General features: G+C 45.4%; 1 protein-coding gene across 8 annotated transcripts in view; it reads right to left on the reverse strand.

Moving 5' to 3' along the window:
• LOC134159372 (high mobility group protein HMGI-C-like) overlaps positions 1-17,704 on the reverse strand; it is a 131,180-nt gene that overhangs the window by 11,924 nt on the left and 101,552 nt on the right. For 2 of the 8 annotated variants that reach the window (XM_062610216.1, XM_062610215.1), the window contains exon 1: positions 808-1,287. The exons of 2 other annotated variants lie outside the window; for them this stretch is intronic. In XM_062610216.1, the coding sequence (XP_062466200.1) occupies positions 808-818 (11 nt within the window). In that variant the 5' untranslated portion in view covers positions 819-1,287. Of the gene's footprint in view, positions 1-807; positions 1,288-2,931; positions 3,168-9,284; positions 9,394-10,606; positions 10,727-17,704 lie in introns of those variants that run through there. 4 more of the 8 variants (XM_062610222.1, XM_062610220.1, XM_062610217.1 and 1 more) reach the window with 4 other exon arrangements.

A 17,704-nucleotide genomic window follows, 5' to 3' on the forward strand; every position in this document is an offset into this window, starting at 1 on the left:
TAACTTCACCCATGTGAATGTGGTCACTCCTCAGTCTCCCTGTGAAAGGGGGGAGTGGGAAAATTGGCCTAAGCCCCGCATCAAGCGGAGGAGGATAAAAGACTTTGTCAGTCAAGACATCTAAAGAAGAGGCCTAAGAAAGCCAGGCAGAGAGAACCCTTTCATTCCAATAACTGCAGCAACAACGATCTGCACCCACATGATGAGAAATCACTTTCACCTTCCGAGAAACCCAACGCTCAGGGCTGCTCACGTCTCGCAGCAGATCAAGAAATAACACAGCTTGTTGTGGTTCCCCAGGGACTGCTCCACCAGAAAAGCAGGACAGCCGGTGCTGGAATACCTCCCTTGGGAAAGCACAGTGGTAGGGACACTGCCACCTCTTGTGCCAGATTTTTCTGTGAACTAAGGAACTTAAAGGCTGCTAAATGAAGCTTGTGGCAGCAGCAGGTAACTGCCACAACCTCATAAATCACATCAGAAAACCAGAAATAACTTCTCTGGGTGATTTCCCTAACTACTGTGAGTAGCTAAGTCTAAGCCATCTCTGGTCTCATGCTTAAAAGTCTCCTAGTTCCTTGCCTGTGGGTTTTTTTTTCCAATGAGCAATTTACTGTCATTGGTGATGCAAGGACAAGAATCCCCCATCTCACCTGGCTGAACAAGTTTCCAGTTTCTTGGGATGCAGTCGTATCTCCTGATCATTTTGATTAGCATTGACACCCTTTCCAATCTGAGCTCAACACAGCTGAACATAAGGACCCTTACTCTCAAAGCTATTTTAGGGCAGCTTAACCTGTCACTTACCTGGGAAGCATGAGCCAAGCAACAGGTCAGCGGGAAAAATTCAGTTCCTGTGTAACATCAATAGCAAGAGTTTCCAAACAGATGCAACCAGCAAGCAACTCCACCACCTCCAGCATATCCTGACTGATAAAATACCCAGCTCAGAACACAGAAACTATTTAAGCTTACAGAGGATAAAACAAAATATAGGAACCATATGTGCTTCCATGCTCTGCATCAGTGCTAGGGACCAGCTCGAGGCCTGAACAGGAACTTCAGTAGCTCTGCCAACAGAGTTACATTTCCACCTCTGCTGTAGAGTGGAACCCTAATGAAAGCGCCTTCATGTGTTTCAGCTCCCCTTCCACAGTAGGTCCCTGACTGCTGAGCTCTGCTGGTGATGGGGCTGCGGGGAAGAACCTGAGTGAGACAGCAAGGTAGGAAGGTGCTACCACCTTGAACAGGAGCTTATGGACTAAAGACCTACCTTCTGACAGCGCTAGAAGCTTTTATACATTAAAGACATGCACAGCTACATGGGAAAAAGACTGTTGATTCCTGAATTTCAAGTATTGATGTAGACATGAATAGTTTCATATTTCCCAGATCCTGAGCACCCAGCTTCAGCACAACATCAATATGCTGCTGCAAGAGCACTCTTAGAATCATAGAATAGTTAGGGTTGGAAAGGACCTTAACACCCTAACAGGAAAGAATTTCCAGTGGTGAGGCACTGGAATGGGTTGCCCAGGGAGGCTGTGAATGCTCCATCCCTGGCAGTGTTCAAGACCAGGTTGGACTAAACCTTGGGTGAGATGGTTTAGTGTGAGGTGTCCCTGCCCATGGCAGGGGGGTTGGAACTTGATGATCTTAAGGTCCTTTCCAACCCTAACTATTCTATGATTCTAAGAGGGGTCTGGAATCTGTTCCTGACTCTTATCTTGGGCAACTCATGCAGTCTTTCTCCGTTTCACATTTTTTGTCTATAAGACTATGGAATAGCACTGGAAGTATTAACACTTGCACTCAACCTGGGGTACAGGGACTGAGAATTAAGTCATTCCTATTTGTGGAGTAACACTAAGGACTCCCAGCAGAGAACAGAGCAAGGCATTATAAGCAGGCTGCACTAGCAGCCTCCCCATGTTGTCATGTTCAGGAGCGCAAAGGAGAGGCTGTCACAACTCATGAAATACAGGCCAGGATCAGCCACATCCTGCTGAGCAGCACAGCACACCCTCACCCTCTTGCCCCAGGACGCTGAAGGCTCGTGGGACCCATCTGGCCAAAGGTATAAGGTTGAGTTCCCTGCCCTGGAAGCCTAGCACAGAGTGGCACTGGAGTGCGAGCTGGGGTTCCCAGAGGTGCTAAACTGCACAGCACTTCCCATCCACTCCCAAACCGGAGCAGGGAGGGCATATGGGACCCAGCTCACCATCTCTGTCCAAGGAAACTCAGGTACCAAACTCAGTACCCCAAATCCTGAGGCCACTGCCTGAGGTCTTAGACACCCTTCCAGCACTTCTCCCCAGAGTATCAAGCCAGATAAGTGACACTTAATGCCTCTGTGTGGACTGCAGACTCATTAAGAGTCTGTTAACATTTTCCCTTGGGGAACTTGCCCAAAGACTCAAAGGTTTGCTAAAGGTTTCTTCCTTTTCTTAAAGTCATTGTCCAGACACTTTCACCAAAAAGCAAGTTCCCCAAGCACTGCACAGTTAGATCAGGGGAGAAAAAACCACCAGTATTCACATAGAAATGAGAGGATAAGGAGAAATCTGTGGTTACTAAACCAAAATTCACAGTCAGCTTTTACTTCAGATAGCACCATGCCTTGCTCCTCTGTGCAATTACTGCCTTGTGCAGCCTAACTACTGGCATCTGTAAAACACTGTCCACTTGCACAAAACCAGGAAACGGCCCTCTGTGCTTCCTGGTGAGGCACCAGGCATTTGGCACCTGGCTCAGGGACATGCAGGACACTCAGGTTTGTGCCGCTACCTACTTTCAAACCAAGTCTTTCTCAACCCCGAGACACAATTTATTAACCCCTGTGCCTTAATAATCTGCAGCATCCTGCAGATGAGCTTTGCATATGCATTTCAAACACAAGCTTGCTAATGCGGAAAGAAAGGAGCACGTTACCTGTTGAGAAGTTGGGCAGCACCACTTGACCCGACTGCAGCAGAGCCAGCAGTGAAGGCAGCAGAGAAAGACAGAGGTACCCAGGTGCTGACCCCCTCTTTGCTGGAGAGAAGCCGCTAACCGAAGTCTCTGCACACGTTCATTTCAGGAGCCTTACAGTGAGTCAAACTCTCCTTATTGCACTCCCAGTTAGTGATATGGAAAGCAGCATGAGCACTGCCAACTGTCTCCTTCTGATGGCAGTCCTGAGTAGTGACAGCAAGTGAAACCGAGCTCACTTCAATCGCCTGGAATCTCACACTCAACTAAAAGGAAGATAAATCCCCTACCAGAGCACTTACATCAGGCAGCTCGTACCACTGCCCTGCTTCCTAGAAATAAGGCCAGCTTCCAAATGTGAACTGAATGATCTGAATCAAGGGGACAGATCATTTCATGGGCTTCCCACCTTACAAATGCTAGCAAGAACCATGCTGACTTTGTTTCAGGAAAGAAAAAAAGACAGAATGAAGAAACCCCAAAGAGGTAGCCGCAGGAAGGCTTGTGATGATAAAGCGGTTATTAATCTGAGCACAAAATGCACTCGGGGCATTTACTATAAGCCACAAATGGGAAGCCTACTTCAGTTGAGCATAACTGTATTTCAAAAGGAGATGTTGCATGGCTCTAAGTTAGGTATGCTGTACTAATTATGTGAACAACTATTAGAGCTGGCAAAAGTCCCTACAAGTATTTTGCAAAGGAGAATGAAGACTTTTTCCATGACTAAGCCATGTATGTTGGGCTTTTGGGCACATCAGCATTAGCAAAACCAGAGAGTTAAAACATCTCAATCTGTACCTGCAGAAAACCCATTGCATTATGTTAAGAAACAAAGTCTGAGACTCTCCTTTATGTCAAGTAGTGAACTGCTTACAGAAATAATACAATTGAGTAAACTGAAGGCATTTCATTTTTCCCTCAGAGCTGTCCATATAAGATTTGCAATCCCTTGAGTTTCTCAGCAATACCCAAAAAGGTCAGTAAAGCACCTAATTCACTTACTGCACTCTGGAAAACATGTCTCCACCTTATTAACATGGGAGTGATGATCTCCTGGTTAAAGATGTACATGGGGGCTCCAGAAATGCATCCAGTTCTTGGGGCTGCCATGTGCTTCCTCCGTGATGCCAGGGAAGTCACCTTTTTCCTTTGTACTCAGTTTGCCACACGTGAAGGGGGGATAACACACAAACCCAGTAACATCTTGCTTATTTAGACAACATTTTCTTTGGGAAGAGATATATTTTCCACCATATAATTACACAGGTCTTAAGCAAAGTGGCTTAAGACTTTATTTGGAGCTCCTAACCACTAATAAAACAAAATCAGCATGAACTGTTCAGAAAAGCCTTTGACCACCCCTGCAACAATGTCTAATCCAACAATTAGAGTGTATGAATCCAAGTACCTGAAAATTATTATCTATTAATCTAAACGCTTAAACACACCCAACATATCAGAACTCCTCCTGCACACACTCTGCTGTATCTATGGAAATACACAAACTTTTTATTATTATATTAAACAATAATTTATATTATTGTATGTTATATTAATATATTGTATATGATATTAAAAACATTTTCATATTGTTTTCTTAAATATCACCAGAGACAAAGCAGGATGCATGATGCACAAAGAGGGCAGAATCATAATGACTAAGTCAGAGCTTGAGTTGTTGTGTTTTGCATGAAATGAAGAAATCTGCCCTTCATACAAACACTTCCTGGCAAGGAAGTATTGACCTTAATGAAACAGTACTAAAGCAGAGATAGTTGACTGCTACAAGTGCTAAAGAGCATTATTAATATTGTGGGAATTAAACGTTTAGTTAGGAAATGTCAGATATAAAAATGGCAAATGGAGTCCTATTTAATCTTTATTGGGCATATATTGGAGGATAGTGTCTTTAATTTAATACCCACACTTCATAATTTCATTAACATTTAAGGCCAAGAGAAACGATTCGATCATTCTGTATATAAATGTCATTTCATCATTATCCTTGGCATGAGCCCAGAACTCTTATACTTGATGGAAGCGTGAGTCCCAGAAAATCACGTGTTCTTGATTTAAAGACATCATGGGATGGAGAACGTACCACTACCCTTGGACACGTGTTGTGGTGGTTAATCCCTTTTAAAAAGGGTGCCCGATTTACAATTGGATTCGTGTGCTTTCAGATTGCAGGTTCTTATCGTACTTCTCTGTGATAAGCACCCAGCCTACCTATTCCCTACCTCCCCTGCTCAGCGATACTTTACCCTGTTATCAAGTCCACTCACACTATTCTTCTAAAAAGTAAATAGGCTGAGCTCCTTAAGCCTCACACTGTAAAGCTTTAAACAAAACCAACAACAACAAACCAAGCTCTCATCTTCAAATATTAACACCTTTCAAGAGGGTACCAAAGCAGCATTGCCCTGCTTCAGTAGCTGCCTTGACCTCCATTAAACCAGGGGTAAAATTAATTCCTCTTTCCACTCCTGTAGTTCAACAGCCAAGGATCACAGAAGCCCTTTAAGAACACAAAATGTTTTCTTCTACAGCATTCCCATTCATGGCACAAGCTGCCCCTTCCACCCAGTAAACACTGCTGTTTCTTTTTACTCTTTTGTCTAGTTCTTTACTACTGTGTGCAACCCTCTTTCAGAAGGGAAAGTTACCTGTTCCCCCCTGGACTTTACAACAGTGGTCCTTACCACCCCATTTAACTGCTTTACAAACATGAATTAACCAATGGGTCTGTTGCCACTCTATGGTCTGATAGCAGCTCCTTGTTTTGTGAGGAAGGCAAATTAAGATCAGTATCTTTAGACATCAATATCAAGGTAGGATATTGTCAGCAAAACAGTTTAAGCACGTGCTGATTCCATGTACGTGAAGATACTATCAAAGCTTTCCTTGACAGACTGTTCCCTGTTCCCCCTACCCCTGCAGTCAGGATTTCTTCCCCTGGGCAGCCTCAGTGCCAACAGGCAAGCCCTGAAAGACAAAGGTTTGAGCTGCCTGTTTTCAGTGCACACCAAACCAGCAGAGTTCTGCCCTAAACAGAGACTGGATCCTGGTTGTCAGATGCAGAACAGGACTACCCCAACATTGTCTATCCTGCTTCTGTCCCCAGAACACCTCAGAGAAGCTGCTGTGGTAGAGCAGCTTCTGGCCAAGGGCTGAAGCCTCTTTATAACTGTAATTTCTCTTTTGGAGGTCCCATGATGAACAAGCATGAGTTGGACCTATCAGCAGGAAAGCAGCAGCAGCCAAATCCAGAGGACAGGAGTGTGAAAGTTGCAAGGTTTCCGCTCCTGACTGACTCGCTAAGATACTGATGTCCTGAGAGGGTTTTGTGTGTTTGCAGCAAGACTTGCTCTACACAAGGTCTACTTTGTGCCTGCAAGAACCAGTTTCCTATAGAAAACATGCAGTGTTTTTACCACAATGCAGTGCATTCCTACTCTTTATCATCACTCCTCCAGAAACCAGCATGATACACGTAGGCTAACACCAGCTGCAGATTCATTTGTGCCTAATCCCTTTCTGTTAGACAGATGTATATGAAAAGCTTCATTCACTGCTATCCTGATCTTGTCAGAACCTCTCATGTGCACAAACCTCTATCTCCTAAGCACTACGAAAGTAGCTTTCATTACAATTGTTCTATACATGCTTATTATTCAGGCTGTATTAATGAATATTGCAATTGGAGATTAGGCTACGATGTGATTTCCGTAAGATAAGAAACAGATTTGCCATGCTCTATTTTACCATTGTAATGGAAGTGGGCCCCATAATACTGTATTTTTTAATTCTCCTATTATGCTCAGCAGCAATTTGATCTCTCTGGATGCTGCAGCATTACAAAATCTCACTTTGAGAAAGTTGTGGACGTGCTGGAAGACCTCCAAAAATCAAAGGCTTAGAAAACATGGCCTGTGAGGAAAGACTGAGGAACAGGGTTGTTAAACCTAGAGACTGGAGAGCAGAAAGGATACAATAATGGGTTTCAAATGCACAGAACAATGCGCTATCAAGGCAAGAATAATGTGTGGATGGGATAAAAAGTCAATTTGAATGCAGAAGGGAAAGTCAGGTTGAACATTAAGGAAAGCCTAATGACTTAATGGTCAGGACAGCAAGGTAGTGGAATAAACTATAAATCTGTGGAGCCTCTTCCCATGGAGAAGCAAAAAATGGGTCTCACACATGTACTAGGATTAGCACGGATGGTAATAAGGCTCCCCCTAGAAACGAAGTGTGTTTAGCAACTTCTTGGGCTGCCTGCCAGCTCTTTTCTATGACATTAAGTTTCTAATCAGGCTGCTCTTAGGTATGTTCATGCAGAACTGTATCTATCAGAAGGCCAGAATAGGCAACTCACAGGGACTAGAATTAATTTCTGCTTGTTCTCCATGGCTGCAAAATCTCCTGAACTGGCTGGGTGTCACTTTAGAGTCTTTGGAATCCAGCTGCTCCTGCAGCTACAAAGCTTGTGATTCACACTGGGGAAGCTAAAGGATACTTCACTATTTCAGGCCCAAAATGCTGGGCTCTTGCAATGGGAAGGATGAATCCTGGTGAAGCAACACCATAAATCCTAGCACCTGGTAATAAGGCTGACCCTTTTTTACCTTTCTAGTAGGAGTCAGCTACTGTTCCTGACAACGTGCAGACAAGGAAGGTGGGACAACTGAGAATAAGAAGAGAAGAGGGAACAGCTTTGCTGCAGGCAAGAAAGGTGCAGTTAGAACTAGAAAGAGCTCACACCTTGCTCGATAAAGACATGTGGAGACATTGCGAATGATGGCCTGGAGGTGGTCTCAAAGGACCTTTGTAACACAAAATGAACCTTCCACCAGGAGACAGCTGCGTATGAATAAGGGCTAGATCCCAGTGGGAAAATAAAAGCTGGATAATTCTCGTCTGTGAGCAGAGGCAGCCAAGAGCATTAGCAGAAAGACCCATGGCAAGCAGCCCATATCAGAGGACTACCCCCTAAGATGTGGAGCGGGAAGGCTACGGCTGGGGAGCACAGCCTGGCAGGTGTAGCAAGCAGCATCCCAAACACTGGGGGTTAGGTGTACATATGGAGGAAGATGTATGTTTCTGTGGGAGACAGCTCAGGCCCATGATTATCCATTAGGCTGCCATCCAAAGGATTAGCACAGCAACACCGCACAAAGGTGGAGTGTGTAAAGGAAATGCAGTAGGTCCTCAGGAAGCCATATTTACAGCTTCCCAAAGCTTCTTTGCTGGCAAGAGGATTTTACTGGCATCCCAGCTGGAAGGTCCACATTTCTGTAAGAGAGAGGCAGTGCAAGACAGACAAAAACCTGTCTTTTAAACTTCTGAAGAAGGCCATTCTGAAGACTGCAGCACACATGTCAGGAAAGCCCTTACAGTGATTGCGTCCTTATCCCAGTGCTCCTCTAGAGAGTTACCAGGTAGATAAGAGGCTGGTGTGTCCTAGCAAGAGAATCAGAGGAGTGTCCCAGATGCTACGTCAAGTAGATTTATGCTAAAGATACAACAGCAGTGCACATTGTGCTTCCTCCCAATTTTCCAATGCGTATCTCATGCGCAGCCTCAAGACACCGTTGCTTGAATCCTTTTAGGCTTTGGAGGACTTAAAAGGTGAAGCTCACATGCACTTCTAAATGCTACCAAATTGCTTATGATCCAGCTGAAGAACTCCTGAAGTCAGACTATTTTGGAAAGACGTCTGCAAAGAACCAATAAGCACGCTGATGGATTAGCTGCAGAGCCAGTGCCAGGCTTACAGCACAGGTACAGCCTACAGGCTATGCCCCTGGCAAGGTGGTTCCTGCTCACTGTTTTCTTTTCTGTTCAATCTTACAACAAACAGCAGAGCTTCAGAAGGAAGTGCTCCCTTCCCCAGAGCAGAAACAAAGCAAACTAGCCACAGACTTAATATTTAAGGAGCTAAAAAGCATTGAAAAATCAAGGTGTTAGACCTACTCAGTAAAGCCAAATGACCGAGTTATGAGGATGCCAGGACAGCGGACTGAGAAGAAGACTTTAGTCTCAGTATGAGCACTGTGGGGTGCAGAATGCATGCTGTAATAGAGGAATGATCACAGTATCACCCCAGCTCAGGTATGAGAAAGCACAGCCCCAAGTCCCTGAACTTGTGTTGCCCATGCCTGAGACAATTTGCAACAGATTGTTTGGAGAAAACTGCAGGACACAGTATATTATCTGTATGTGTTCTGTCCTTATCCCTTTACTTCACTATTCCTTGAGGAAAGAAATGAGTTAACGCACAACTGGAAAAAGAACACATTTTGCCTTACCTTTGTCAAAAGGCTATCGGGAGGGAGAAGGGAAGGAAACCGAATAGACAAGCAAAACGCAACTGCCTGAAGTGTCGCTCCTTTACTTGCAGAACCCAGCTCCTGGGGAGAAATCAGGAACACCTCCATTAACTTCAAAGAGCTGCTCTTTCAAACCCTCCGTGCCAAGGATGACGTTTTCTGTGTCACCACACAGTGGCACTCTCCCCACACATTTCCCGGAGGTAAATCTGCAGGGTTTTATCCCCCAGTTACCAAGTTACCCATGAGCATAAATGCCGCTGAGCAGCCAGGGTTTCCAGAAGCTCCTAGCGACTGAAACACATGCAGTTTGGAACCGGCAGAGATGGTTCAACACCTGCTTTGACAGCACAAGTTTGAGCTGACTGCAAGTTGTTAGAATCCAAACACTAGAAAAATCTGGTTTAAAAATTGCTGGTAAACCTTTTCTTACGATCCTTTGGTTTGGTTCCTCCCATTTTCTTAGAGAATCATGGAATCTCTGCACACTTGACTTACACTTCAGCACTCCGGTTTCACCATTTTGAGATCTCGGGTTCTTCATGCCACTTCTGTCTTCCGTAACTCTGGTAGCACCCCTCTGAACTCTGCTAAACCATTTACTCTCCATGGCTTCCCCAAGGAAAAGCCCCAGGGGCTCCCAAGCAAACAGACATCCACCAAAACACCTCTCTGCTGGGCACACTTCACATGTGGATTTCTTCAGGGTGAGAATAATGGTGTGTTGGTAGGACTGAAGCAGGGAAACGGGACTAGGCAAGGGGAAGTAATGGAAAAGCAGGATGAGTCAGAAAAGAGCCATTCATCCAGGCTCTCCTGATAGGAGCTGATTCTTCTCAAGTGCTGAATGTCCAGGGACAAACACAAGCCTTAATCTTTACGACCTAAACATTACACACAGCTCTCACACAGAGGCAAGGTATCAGAGCTGATTCAGTAATGAGGCACATAAAAGAGAACATGATGTGAAGTCTTGCTCAGCCCTCCTGACAGACCTTTGGATGGGGCCATGTGCTATTGCAGGTGGGAGCTGGCCTGCTGGTGATAAAATACCTGTTCAACCCAATGCAGTCCTTTAAGCCATGGACTGTTTGGGACTTGCAGAGAGCAACTCCGGTGTATTTAGCCTCCAGTAAGACAGGCTAAAGATGAATATGCAGGTGCTCTGAAGCACACCTTGATCCTGCCCCTTCCAACCTTCTCACTTTCCCAGCTCTTATGAAAGGTCTTGTCTATGGTGACAGAGATGACAAAGGGGAGTCTGTAAGTAATGGAAAACATGGCAATAAAGCATGCAATACCTTCAAAGTACAAAGGGAAGAGAGGTCTCCACAAAGGATCCTATCCATTTCTGGCTATTTCTGATCAGCCTCCACCTTTCCAGCTGACAGTTCAGATGAGCTGGGCTAGCTGCCAGTTACCCAAGCAGAAGAAACCCAGATGCCTAGAGAGATCAAAAGGATCACCATACATATATGCATAAGCTCTAGTGACAGTGACTCATCTGGGCGAGGAAACTCCCTCCACAGCCAATCCTCTGTCTGCAGGCTGGGTCAGAATAGTGAATCCATCACTGCATACAGAATTTTACCTAGGAAGACTGTGCCTTCCCTCTTCAGAAAAGAAACTCAGGTAGGAAAGCAGTATTCCTTAGGGCAGGTGATTCCATTCTACATGAGGAAAATCACCCTACAGAACATAAGAGTTAAGAACAATCATGATGGTTCAGGCCAAGATTTTCTTTGGAAAACCCTTGTTCTTGCCTAGGGGAAAACAATAGGCAGTCCCTACCCATGCTCTACCATCTTTGCTATACTTCTCAGTCATGTCTCCTCCAAGCTGAAGACAACTTCTCATTCAGTCCTATACAGATGCCATTCTTGGAGTTTTCCCATGTCTAATGTACTCCTTGAGGATGAAGAAAACAAAACCATGTTTTGTGTGTAAAGTGAAAGCATAGCAGGCTTTCTTCATTAAAAAAAAAAACAAACTAACCCAAAATCGAACACAGACACACACTGCAACACTGCAAGTGTTCCTGGTTTATGTTTCGGGTTCCTTCTTTATTCCTTTCCCCGGCAGCATCCTCCCACTGGAATAACTTTTCTCCCATTTTCTCCTGCCTTGTTTCCTATCTCTTTGCCAATTATTTACACATCTCAGGACCTTCTCTCCTAGGCAGTGCCTGCTCAGGTTCCCAATAAGGGCCAGAAGTCTCACAGCAGTCTGGTAGGGGCTGTTGCGCTCTTACCCACACACTTTTCAAAGAACTCTGAGAGATTAGCAAGAGAAACCTCTTGCCTCTACAGAAATCCCATTGACTCTTCCTGAACTGATTGTGTTTATCTCATTGTCAAATACATTTTTCTCTATTGCAGCTCCTACTGGTTTATGTTCTACACATGTCAGGTTACCACCAACCTGAAGCCTCCCAAAACCTTTTTGTTTTACAAGACTGATGCAATATTTACCCGTCCTCCATGCTGCAGGTGCCAAGAAATCTTTAAGAGAAATGTTCCACACTGCCTTTGGCAATGCAGCTGGTTCATCCTTGAGTTCCTCAGACGCCAGGTGAAACCTCCCAGTCCTGGCAATCTGCTAGCGTTCAATGCTGCCCAAATGTTGGCTTCTGGATCCAAACCACAGATGTGTTTTGCCAACGTACATTTTGTGACAGGGTGGGGGAGTAAGAAGGTGCTATCGACACCCTCACCAAGCAGATAGGGGATAGAGCTCAGAATGCAAGGTCTAGTGAGAGCAGGTATAAAGCCCCCCATACACCCCCCGACACAAGCCCCTCTCACATACCCTATTGCAAGAGAGCAGACCTCAGTGCAAATATCGTTTACTTTCACTGTTATTTCTTGTGTACAGTGACCTTAATGGAGTCTATTTGCCCCATTTCTCTTCTCTGACACATAGACCTCACTCATATCCCTTATTCCTAACCTAAAGCCTACCCACACTTTGTTGTTTTCTCCATGTTTCTTTACCAGGGCTTTCATTTTCTCTCTCACCAAGGACTCTGCATGCCCTGCATTTCCTTTTTCTCCACCTCAACTGCCAGGACCACAACTGCTTCCTGTGCTGAGGGACCTTGGCCTCTTTCCCTGTTCTGATCCTAAAAAAAACCCAAACTATCAGTGGCTTTCTACCCAGATACCAGTCTGGAATATTACAGCTGACCAGATGCACTATCCACTGGTAGCTTGTCCCATATAGACAACTTAGAGACAGGCATCTTCTTACTCTTTCACCCTGCTTCTTTAACAGTCAGGTCAAAACCTCTAACAGTGTTACAGAGATGCAAATAACGCTCCTTGAGATGTATTCATTAACCAGGTGGTTGGTGTGTCCAGGAGTTCAATGGCTTGGGGTTTGAGAGACAGGCTTTGAATTTTGCTAGCAGCGGTGCCATTTCAATCAAGGTAGAATTTAGATTCTACAGATATTAAAAATGGTCAGAAGAAAAGAGTAAAAGGAATTAAAAGAACAATTCTGCAGAAAAATCAACCTGTTTTGAAAGGCACCTCTATTTCGAAACATCATCTCAGCCAAAGCAGGAAATGGAGTCTTCAGTCTGTTACCCAGCTTTGGACCCTGCTATCCCAGGGAGAAGGGAGAGTCTGAGGCATGAAGCACAAAGGCCCATGGAAGCTTGAAGTGCCCATAGACTGGTTACAATACAGTGTTGAAATTCAGTAGTCTCATGCTAGCAACAAGACTGAATAAAAGAAACTAGTGTCGCAGACTTAGCTGGCTGTCTTGTAGGCTGCCTGGAAGTTGAGCAAAGCTGGCAAACATCTCTCTCAAAGCAATCTGGTTTTCTTATTCTGTCTCCTGTTCCCAGAGAGTTTCCTTGGGGTTTATTAGAAAGCTAATAGCATCTGGCTCTTTGGAATCGAGTTCATCCCTTACTTCTGCAGTATTCACTCGGCTAACTGCTGCAGCCTGATGTCTGGTATCCTGCAGGCCACCAGCAGACAGGGATGGCTTGCTTGAGGTAATGTGGGTAGAGAGGTGATCAAAACAGGAAGGGGCAGAGCAAACCTGACAGCGTGCACGTGGGAGCCATCTAAAAGGTCAAACTCTCTCCTCGAGGACATCAAATAGGTAACAGCCTTGGGATGCATCTGCAGGGCAGCAATTTGCTTAGCTGGCACACCTGTGACATGAGATCCACCTCCTTGTCTGTTTCCCATTCCAGATCCAGGACCTCCTCATCCCACCTTCTCTCCCTGCTCCTATGTGTGCCCATTGGAGAGCCACAGCACAGGCACTTGCTGCAGCTCCTCATTATAGCTCAGAATTTTCCATTGCCCTTGAAGCCCTCATGGTTATTAGAGACTCATCGCCTGGGCAAGTGAACTCAATCTTTGCTTTTCTGATTTTCTATTGTCTGTTTATTAGATGGACCCTTTGTGAACTCCACAGTTCACACTCTCCTGTGGTGCCAAGTGTAAAATTAATATTGACTAAAAAATCTGGGCACTTCTTTCTGGCCAGAGAGGAGACATTTGGAATTAATGGGAATGTTACACTGCTTCACACCCACTGTCATCTCTCCGAAACCTCCAACTCCTGCAGCTCATTTCTAATTGCAGGCATTAACTCTTAATGGGTCTTATCTGCTCCGGCTGGGTGGGTGGGTGCCTCACTCAGCCAGCCCAGTGCTCCTGTGCTGGGCTGGCCAAGCATGCCCAGGTCTCACTGGCAGCCAGCAGAAGGGGTGGTGTATTGAGCAGCTGCATGGTTCTTCTATTGCCTTCACATAGCTGTCAGGCAGGCAAAGCCATAGGCTCTTCCTCTTTAAGGATGTCCTAAGAATCTAAGGAAGGTTGTTTGGCTGAGAGCTCCGCTGGCACCAAGGGGACACAGCCCAAGCACCACTTTCTACCATGCTGTTGGTGAGCTCCTAAGTTGAGCTGGCAGAGGTGTCTCAGAGCAAGGAGATCATTCTGTCTCCATGGCCTCAGCTCAGCTCTCTGGCTGAGAGGTGAGGAGCAGTGAGTGAGGGGACAATCATGCCAGCTGTGGTAGGTACTGGGGTAAATGGCCTATTTGGTTTACAGCTGAGACCACAAACTTTTTTGCTAAATATCACCAAACAGCCCCGAAAAAAAAAAGACTGTATTAACTTTTACCAGCTCTGAAAACTGAGAGGAAGAATCCTGTCAGCTGAGCACAGGCTACAACTCTTAGTGGGGACATCCATGCCAATAAGTCCAGTTCCCATGCATCTCTCCAACATTGCCCTGTTTCCACAGGGAAGTACCAGTATTTTCTAACTGGTGTCAGTGATCCAGCCCCACTGGGCATCTCATCACTCTTGCACACTTTGTGTAACATTGCCACTGCTGTAAAATGCCCCCTCTGGTAGGGTGTACACATCCACTCACACACAGACACACTGAACAGCTGAGCTTCCAGGGGTCTTCCCTACTGCATGCACACTGCGATCCCTGACAGACTGCAGCCAGATCAAAGGGGTGTTAGGGAAACTGAGGCAATGCATCAACCCACCAGAGGTAGAGACTCTTCTCTCACTCAGACTGACTTAGGATCTCAGAGGTTTCGGTTGGGTGTACTTCCACAGGCAGTTATGTCTGAGTGATAGCTTGGGCTTTGCTACTGGTGGATCAAAATCCCCTAAGGAGGTCACGAAACACAGTCCAGGGAGCAAAAGAGGATTAGAGAGATGCTGAACATGTAACTACGATCTCAGACAAAAAGTAATCTTGCTCTTGCATTCCTTGCACACCCTAACCCTTTATAGCCTCTTAAACATATAGAGCAATTATACTGACATAACATCCTTACCGCTAGTACCTCTGCGCACTTGCACAGCAAGTGTACGAGGGGAGAGTTTAGACTTTATTGTTATCACTTCAATTAGTGTTACCAAGGTGAAACATTTGGGAAACACTGAGCCAACAACCTCAGCTGATGCTCTCCCCTGTTTTCCTGACTTCCATTAACTGTCCCAGCCCATGCTTGCTGCAGAAGACTCCAGGATCACTGCTTCTACTTCCAAAAGGAAGATAATACTGAATAAACTTTTATTCTCCAATAAAACTGAACAAATGAAAGAGGCCAGATGTACAAGTCTCTCCTGGTCATGTTAAGCACACTGCAGCCTTCCAACCATGTTACAGATGGAGGAGTGGTGCAGTATTACTGCACGTATGAGACAAGGGGGGCAACAGAGCACAGACAAGTGCTTGTACCATCACATGCCACTGGATGACCAGGAACAGAGCTCCTACCTCCAGCCATGACAGATAAAACAGAGTTTCCCCCTTTCTAGAAGGGAAGGACATATGGTCTCTAATGCTTCACCTGTGGATACTTCAAATCATTGGATCTGGACAGATTAAAGGCAAACGGCAGTAGCTCAGATGAATATTAGTGTACTATATGGAGCTACAAAAACTGCCAAAAGTACTTGATTTTCAGATCATAGCAGCCATAAAAAAATATGGATCACAGAATGCTGTCAGGAGAGGACACTGACTGCTTTCCAAATGAAGTGCCAGCTTACGGCAGCTCAGGCACTAACAAATTGGTGCACCTGATAAGCAGGGCAATGTGTAATGAACCCCCTTGCCCAGCACAGCTGAGCTGCTGGTGTGCAACCGGATCTGAAGCAGAGCCAGCAGAAGGGTTTGCAGCAGCACAGATCCACATCGGATTCTGTCCTTCCCTCCCTGCGAAGGTGGAACATTTCCAAGTACAGGATTGGCTCAGTTTTCCTCACACCACAGACAACAGTGAAGACCAACAGTGACAGCCTTTGAAATCCTCATCTTGCAGCTTGCAGAGAGGTCTGTAACAGCGAAGGCACAGGGAGATAAAAGCCTTCATGCAGTATGAAGAATTCCACTTTACTTAACCAAAAATTAAAAACCTCATCCTTTGAGACAGACAGGGGGTTCTTCCGTCTCTGGAAAGATCCTAAGGAAATGGGAGAACGTGCACTTCAAGCTCTCCATCTCGTTAAGATAAACCAGCCTAAGGGACAGATTCTTCTCTTGTGTGGCCCCATATAACCTGCCAAGTCAGCTTAGCAACATGGTAGAAGATGGGGTGAGGACAGGCTTACCCAGAGTGTAGCCCATGTGGTCCAAGCAGATCAGCCCTGCGGCACCCCTGACAAAGGCCCTTCTTTTGCCCTTCATCCCTGTACTTCCAAATGCAAGGAAAGTGAAGCTCTGAGAAGACAGATCCGGCCCTTGTGCTAGAGCAACATCTGTCAGTCTGCACATGGAACGTGTGAGCAGTCCCCAGAAATACCAAGCTAAGCACGAGTGGGTGATCGCAGGATCAGACTGAAACACACAGTTTGTCTTGAAATGTAGCTTATGATACACTGCTTCTCCTTCTTCAGACGAAGGCAAAAAAAAGCTATCGTGCTCCTTATCTGTGCTTGTGTGAATATCACTACTTCAGAGTGCCAGCTGAAACCCCAGATTGCTTCATTTGCTGATACTTACCTTGGTCTTTCACAAAACAGCCACAATGACCACTATTAGTGTGCCATTTGCCGAAGAAAAATGTAAAAGGTGCATTCTACTTTGCCATTATTTATGACTGTGACAGAAGTAAACTTTTTCAATAACCATTCAGTAAGGATCAAGGCATGTTAGAGTTTAAAGCTCTAGATTACAATAACCTTTAAAACCAAATTGTTTTCCTTTGCATTGCTGCAGGGCAGAGTAAAGGTGGTTAAGGTACCTTAATTGCATTTCCATTCCTAGCATGTTTTTAAATCATGCTTGGATTGCAATTCCAAAGGTTCTAAAGCTCCAGTTGGAGGAAGCTGGAGTTTGAACTGCAAAAAAGGGAAAACAAATAAAACCAACTAAGAAAACATGCCCATTTCCTGAAACAAAATCTCAGGCAATCGGGGTGGATGTGACACTCAGCAGTGATGCACTGCGAAGACAAAGGGGTTAACATCCACACAGCACAGCAAAGGATGGTGGAGCTTGGCTTGATCCAGGAAGCTATGATGGATCCTACATCTGGGTGGTCCTGGCACTAAGTATTTCACCTTGGCAATCCTACTTCCAGTCCGAAATGGCTCTTCACTAGCTCAGGCACTTCTGCACAGCAACGTGAAGTGCTGGCCCTCCTCACCGTGCACCCATTCATGCTCTTCCCCCCTCAGAATCACCTGCCAGCTAAAATGAAAACCCAAACATTGCAGCTGATGAGGGCAGGGAAAAGGAGACGGGGAGCAAAGTGCTCCCCTGATTGCTGCAGTTGTTGACACAGCAGGCTGGAGTCAGGTCTGTTGAGTGCAGCCCTGGGTGACTCATTCCAAAGTTTTAGTGTGTTAATTCAGAGGGCAAAAATTAATCTGGATTCCCCCGGCTGGAAGTAGATGACAGCATTTT

Source organism: Pezoporus occidentalis, unplaced genomic scaffold (assembly GCF_034315485.1).
Source record: "Pezoporus occidentalis ecotype Australia unplaced genomic scaffold, CSIRO_AGI_Poc_V1 ctg145, whole genome shotgun sequence".
Classification (NCBI taxonomy): domain Eukaryota; kingdom Metazoa; phylum Chordata; class Aves; order Psittaciformes; family Psittacidae; genus Pezoporus; species Pezoporus occidentalis.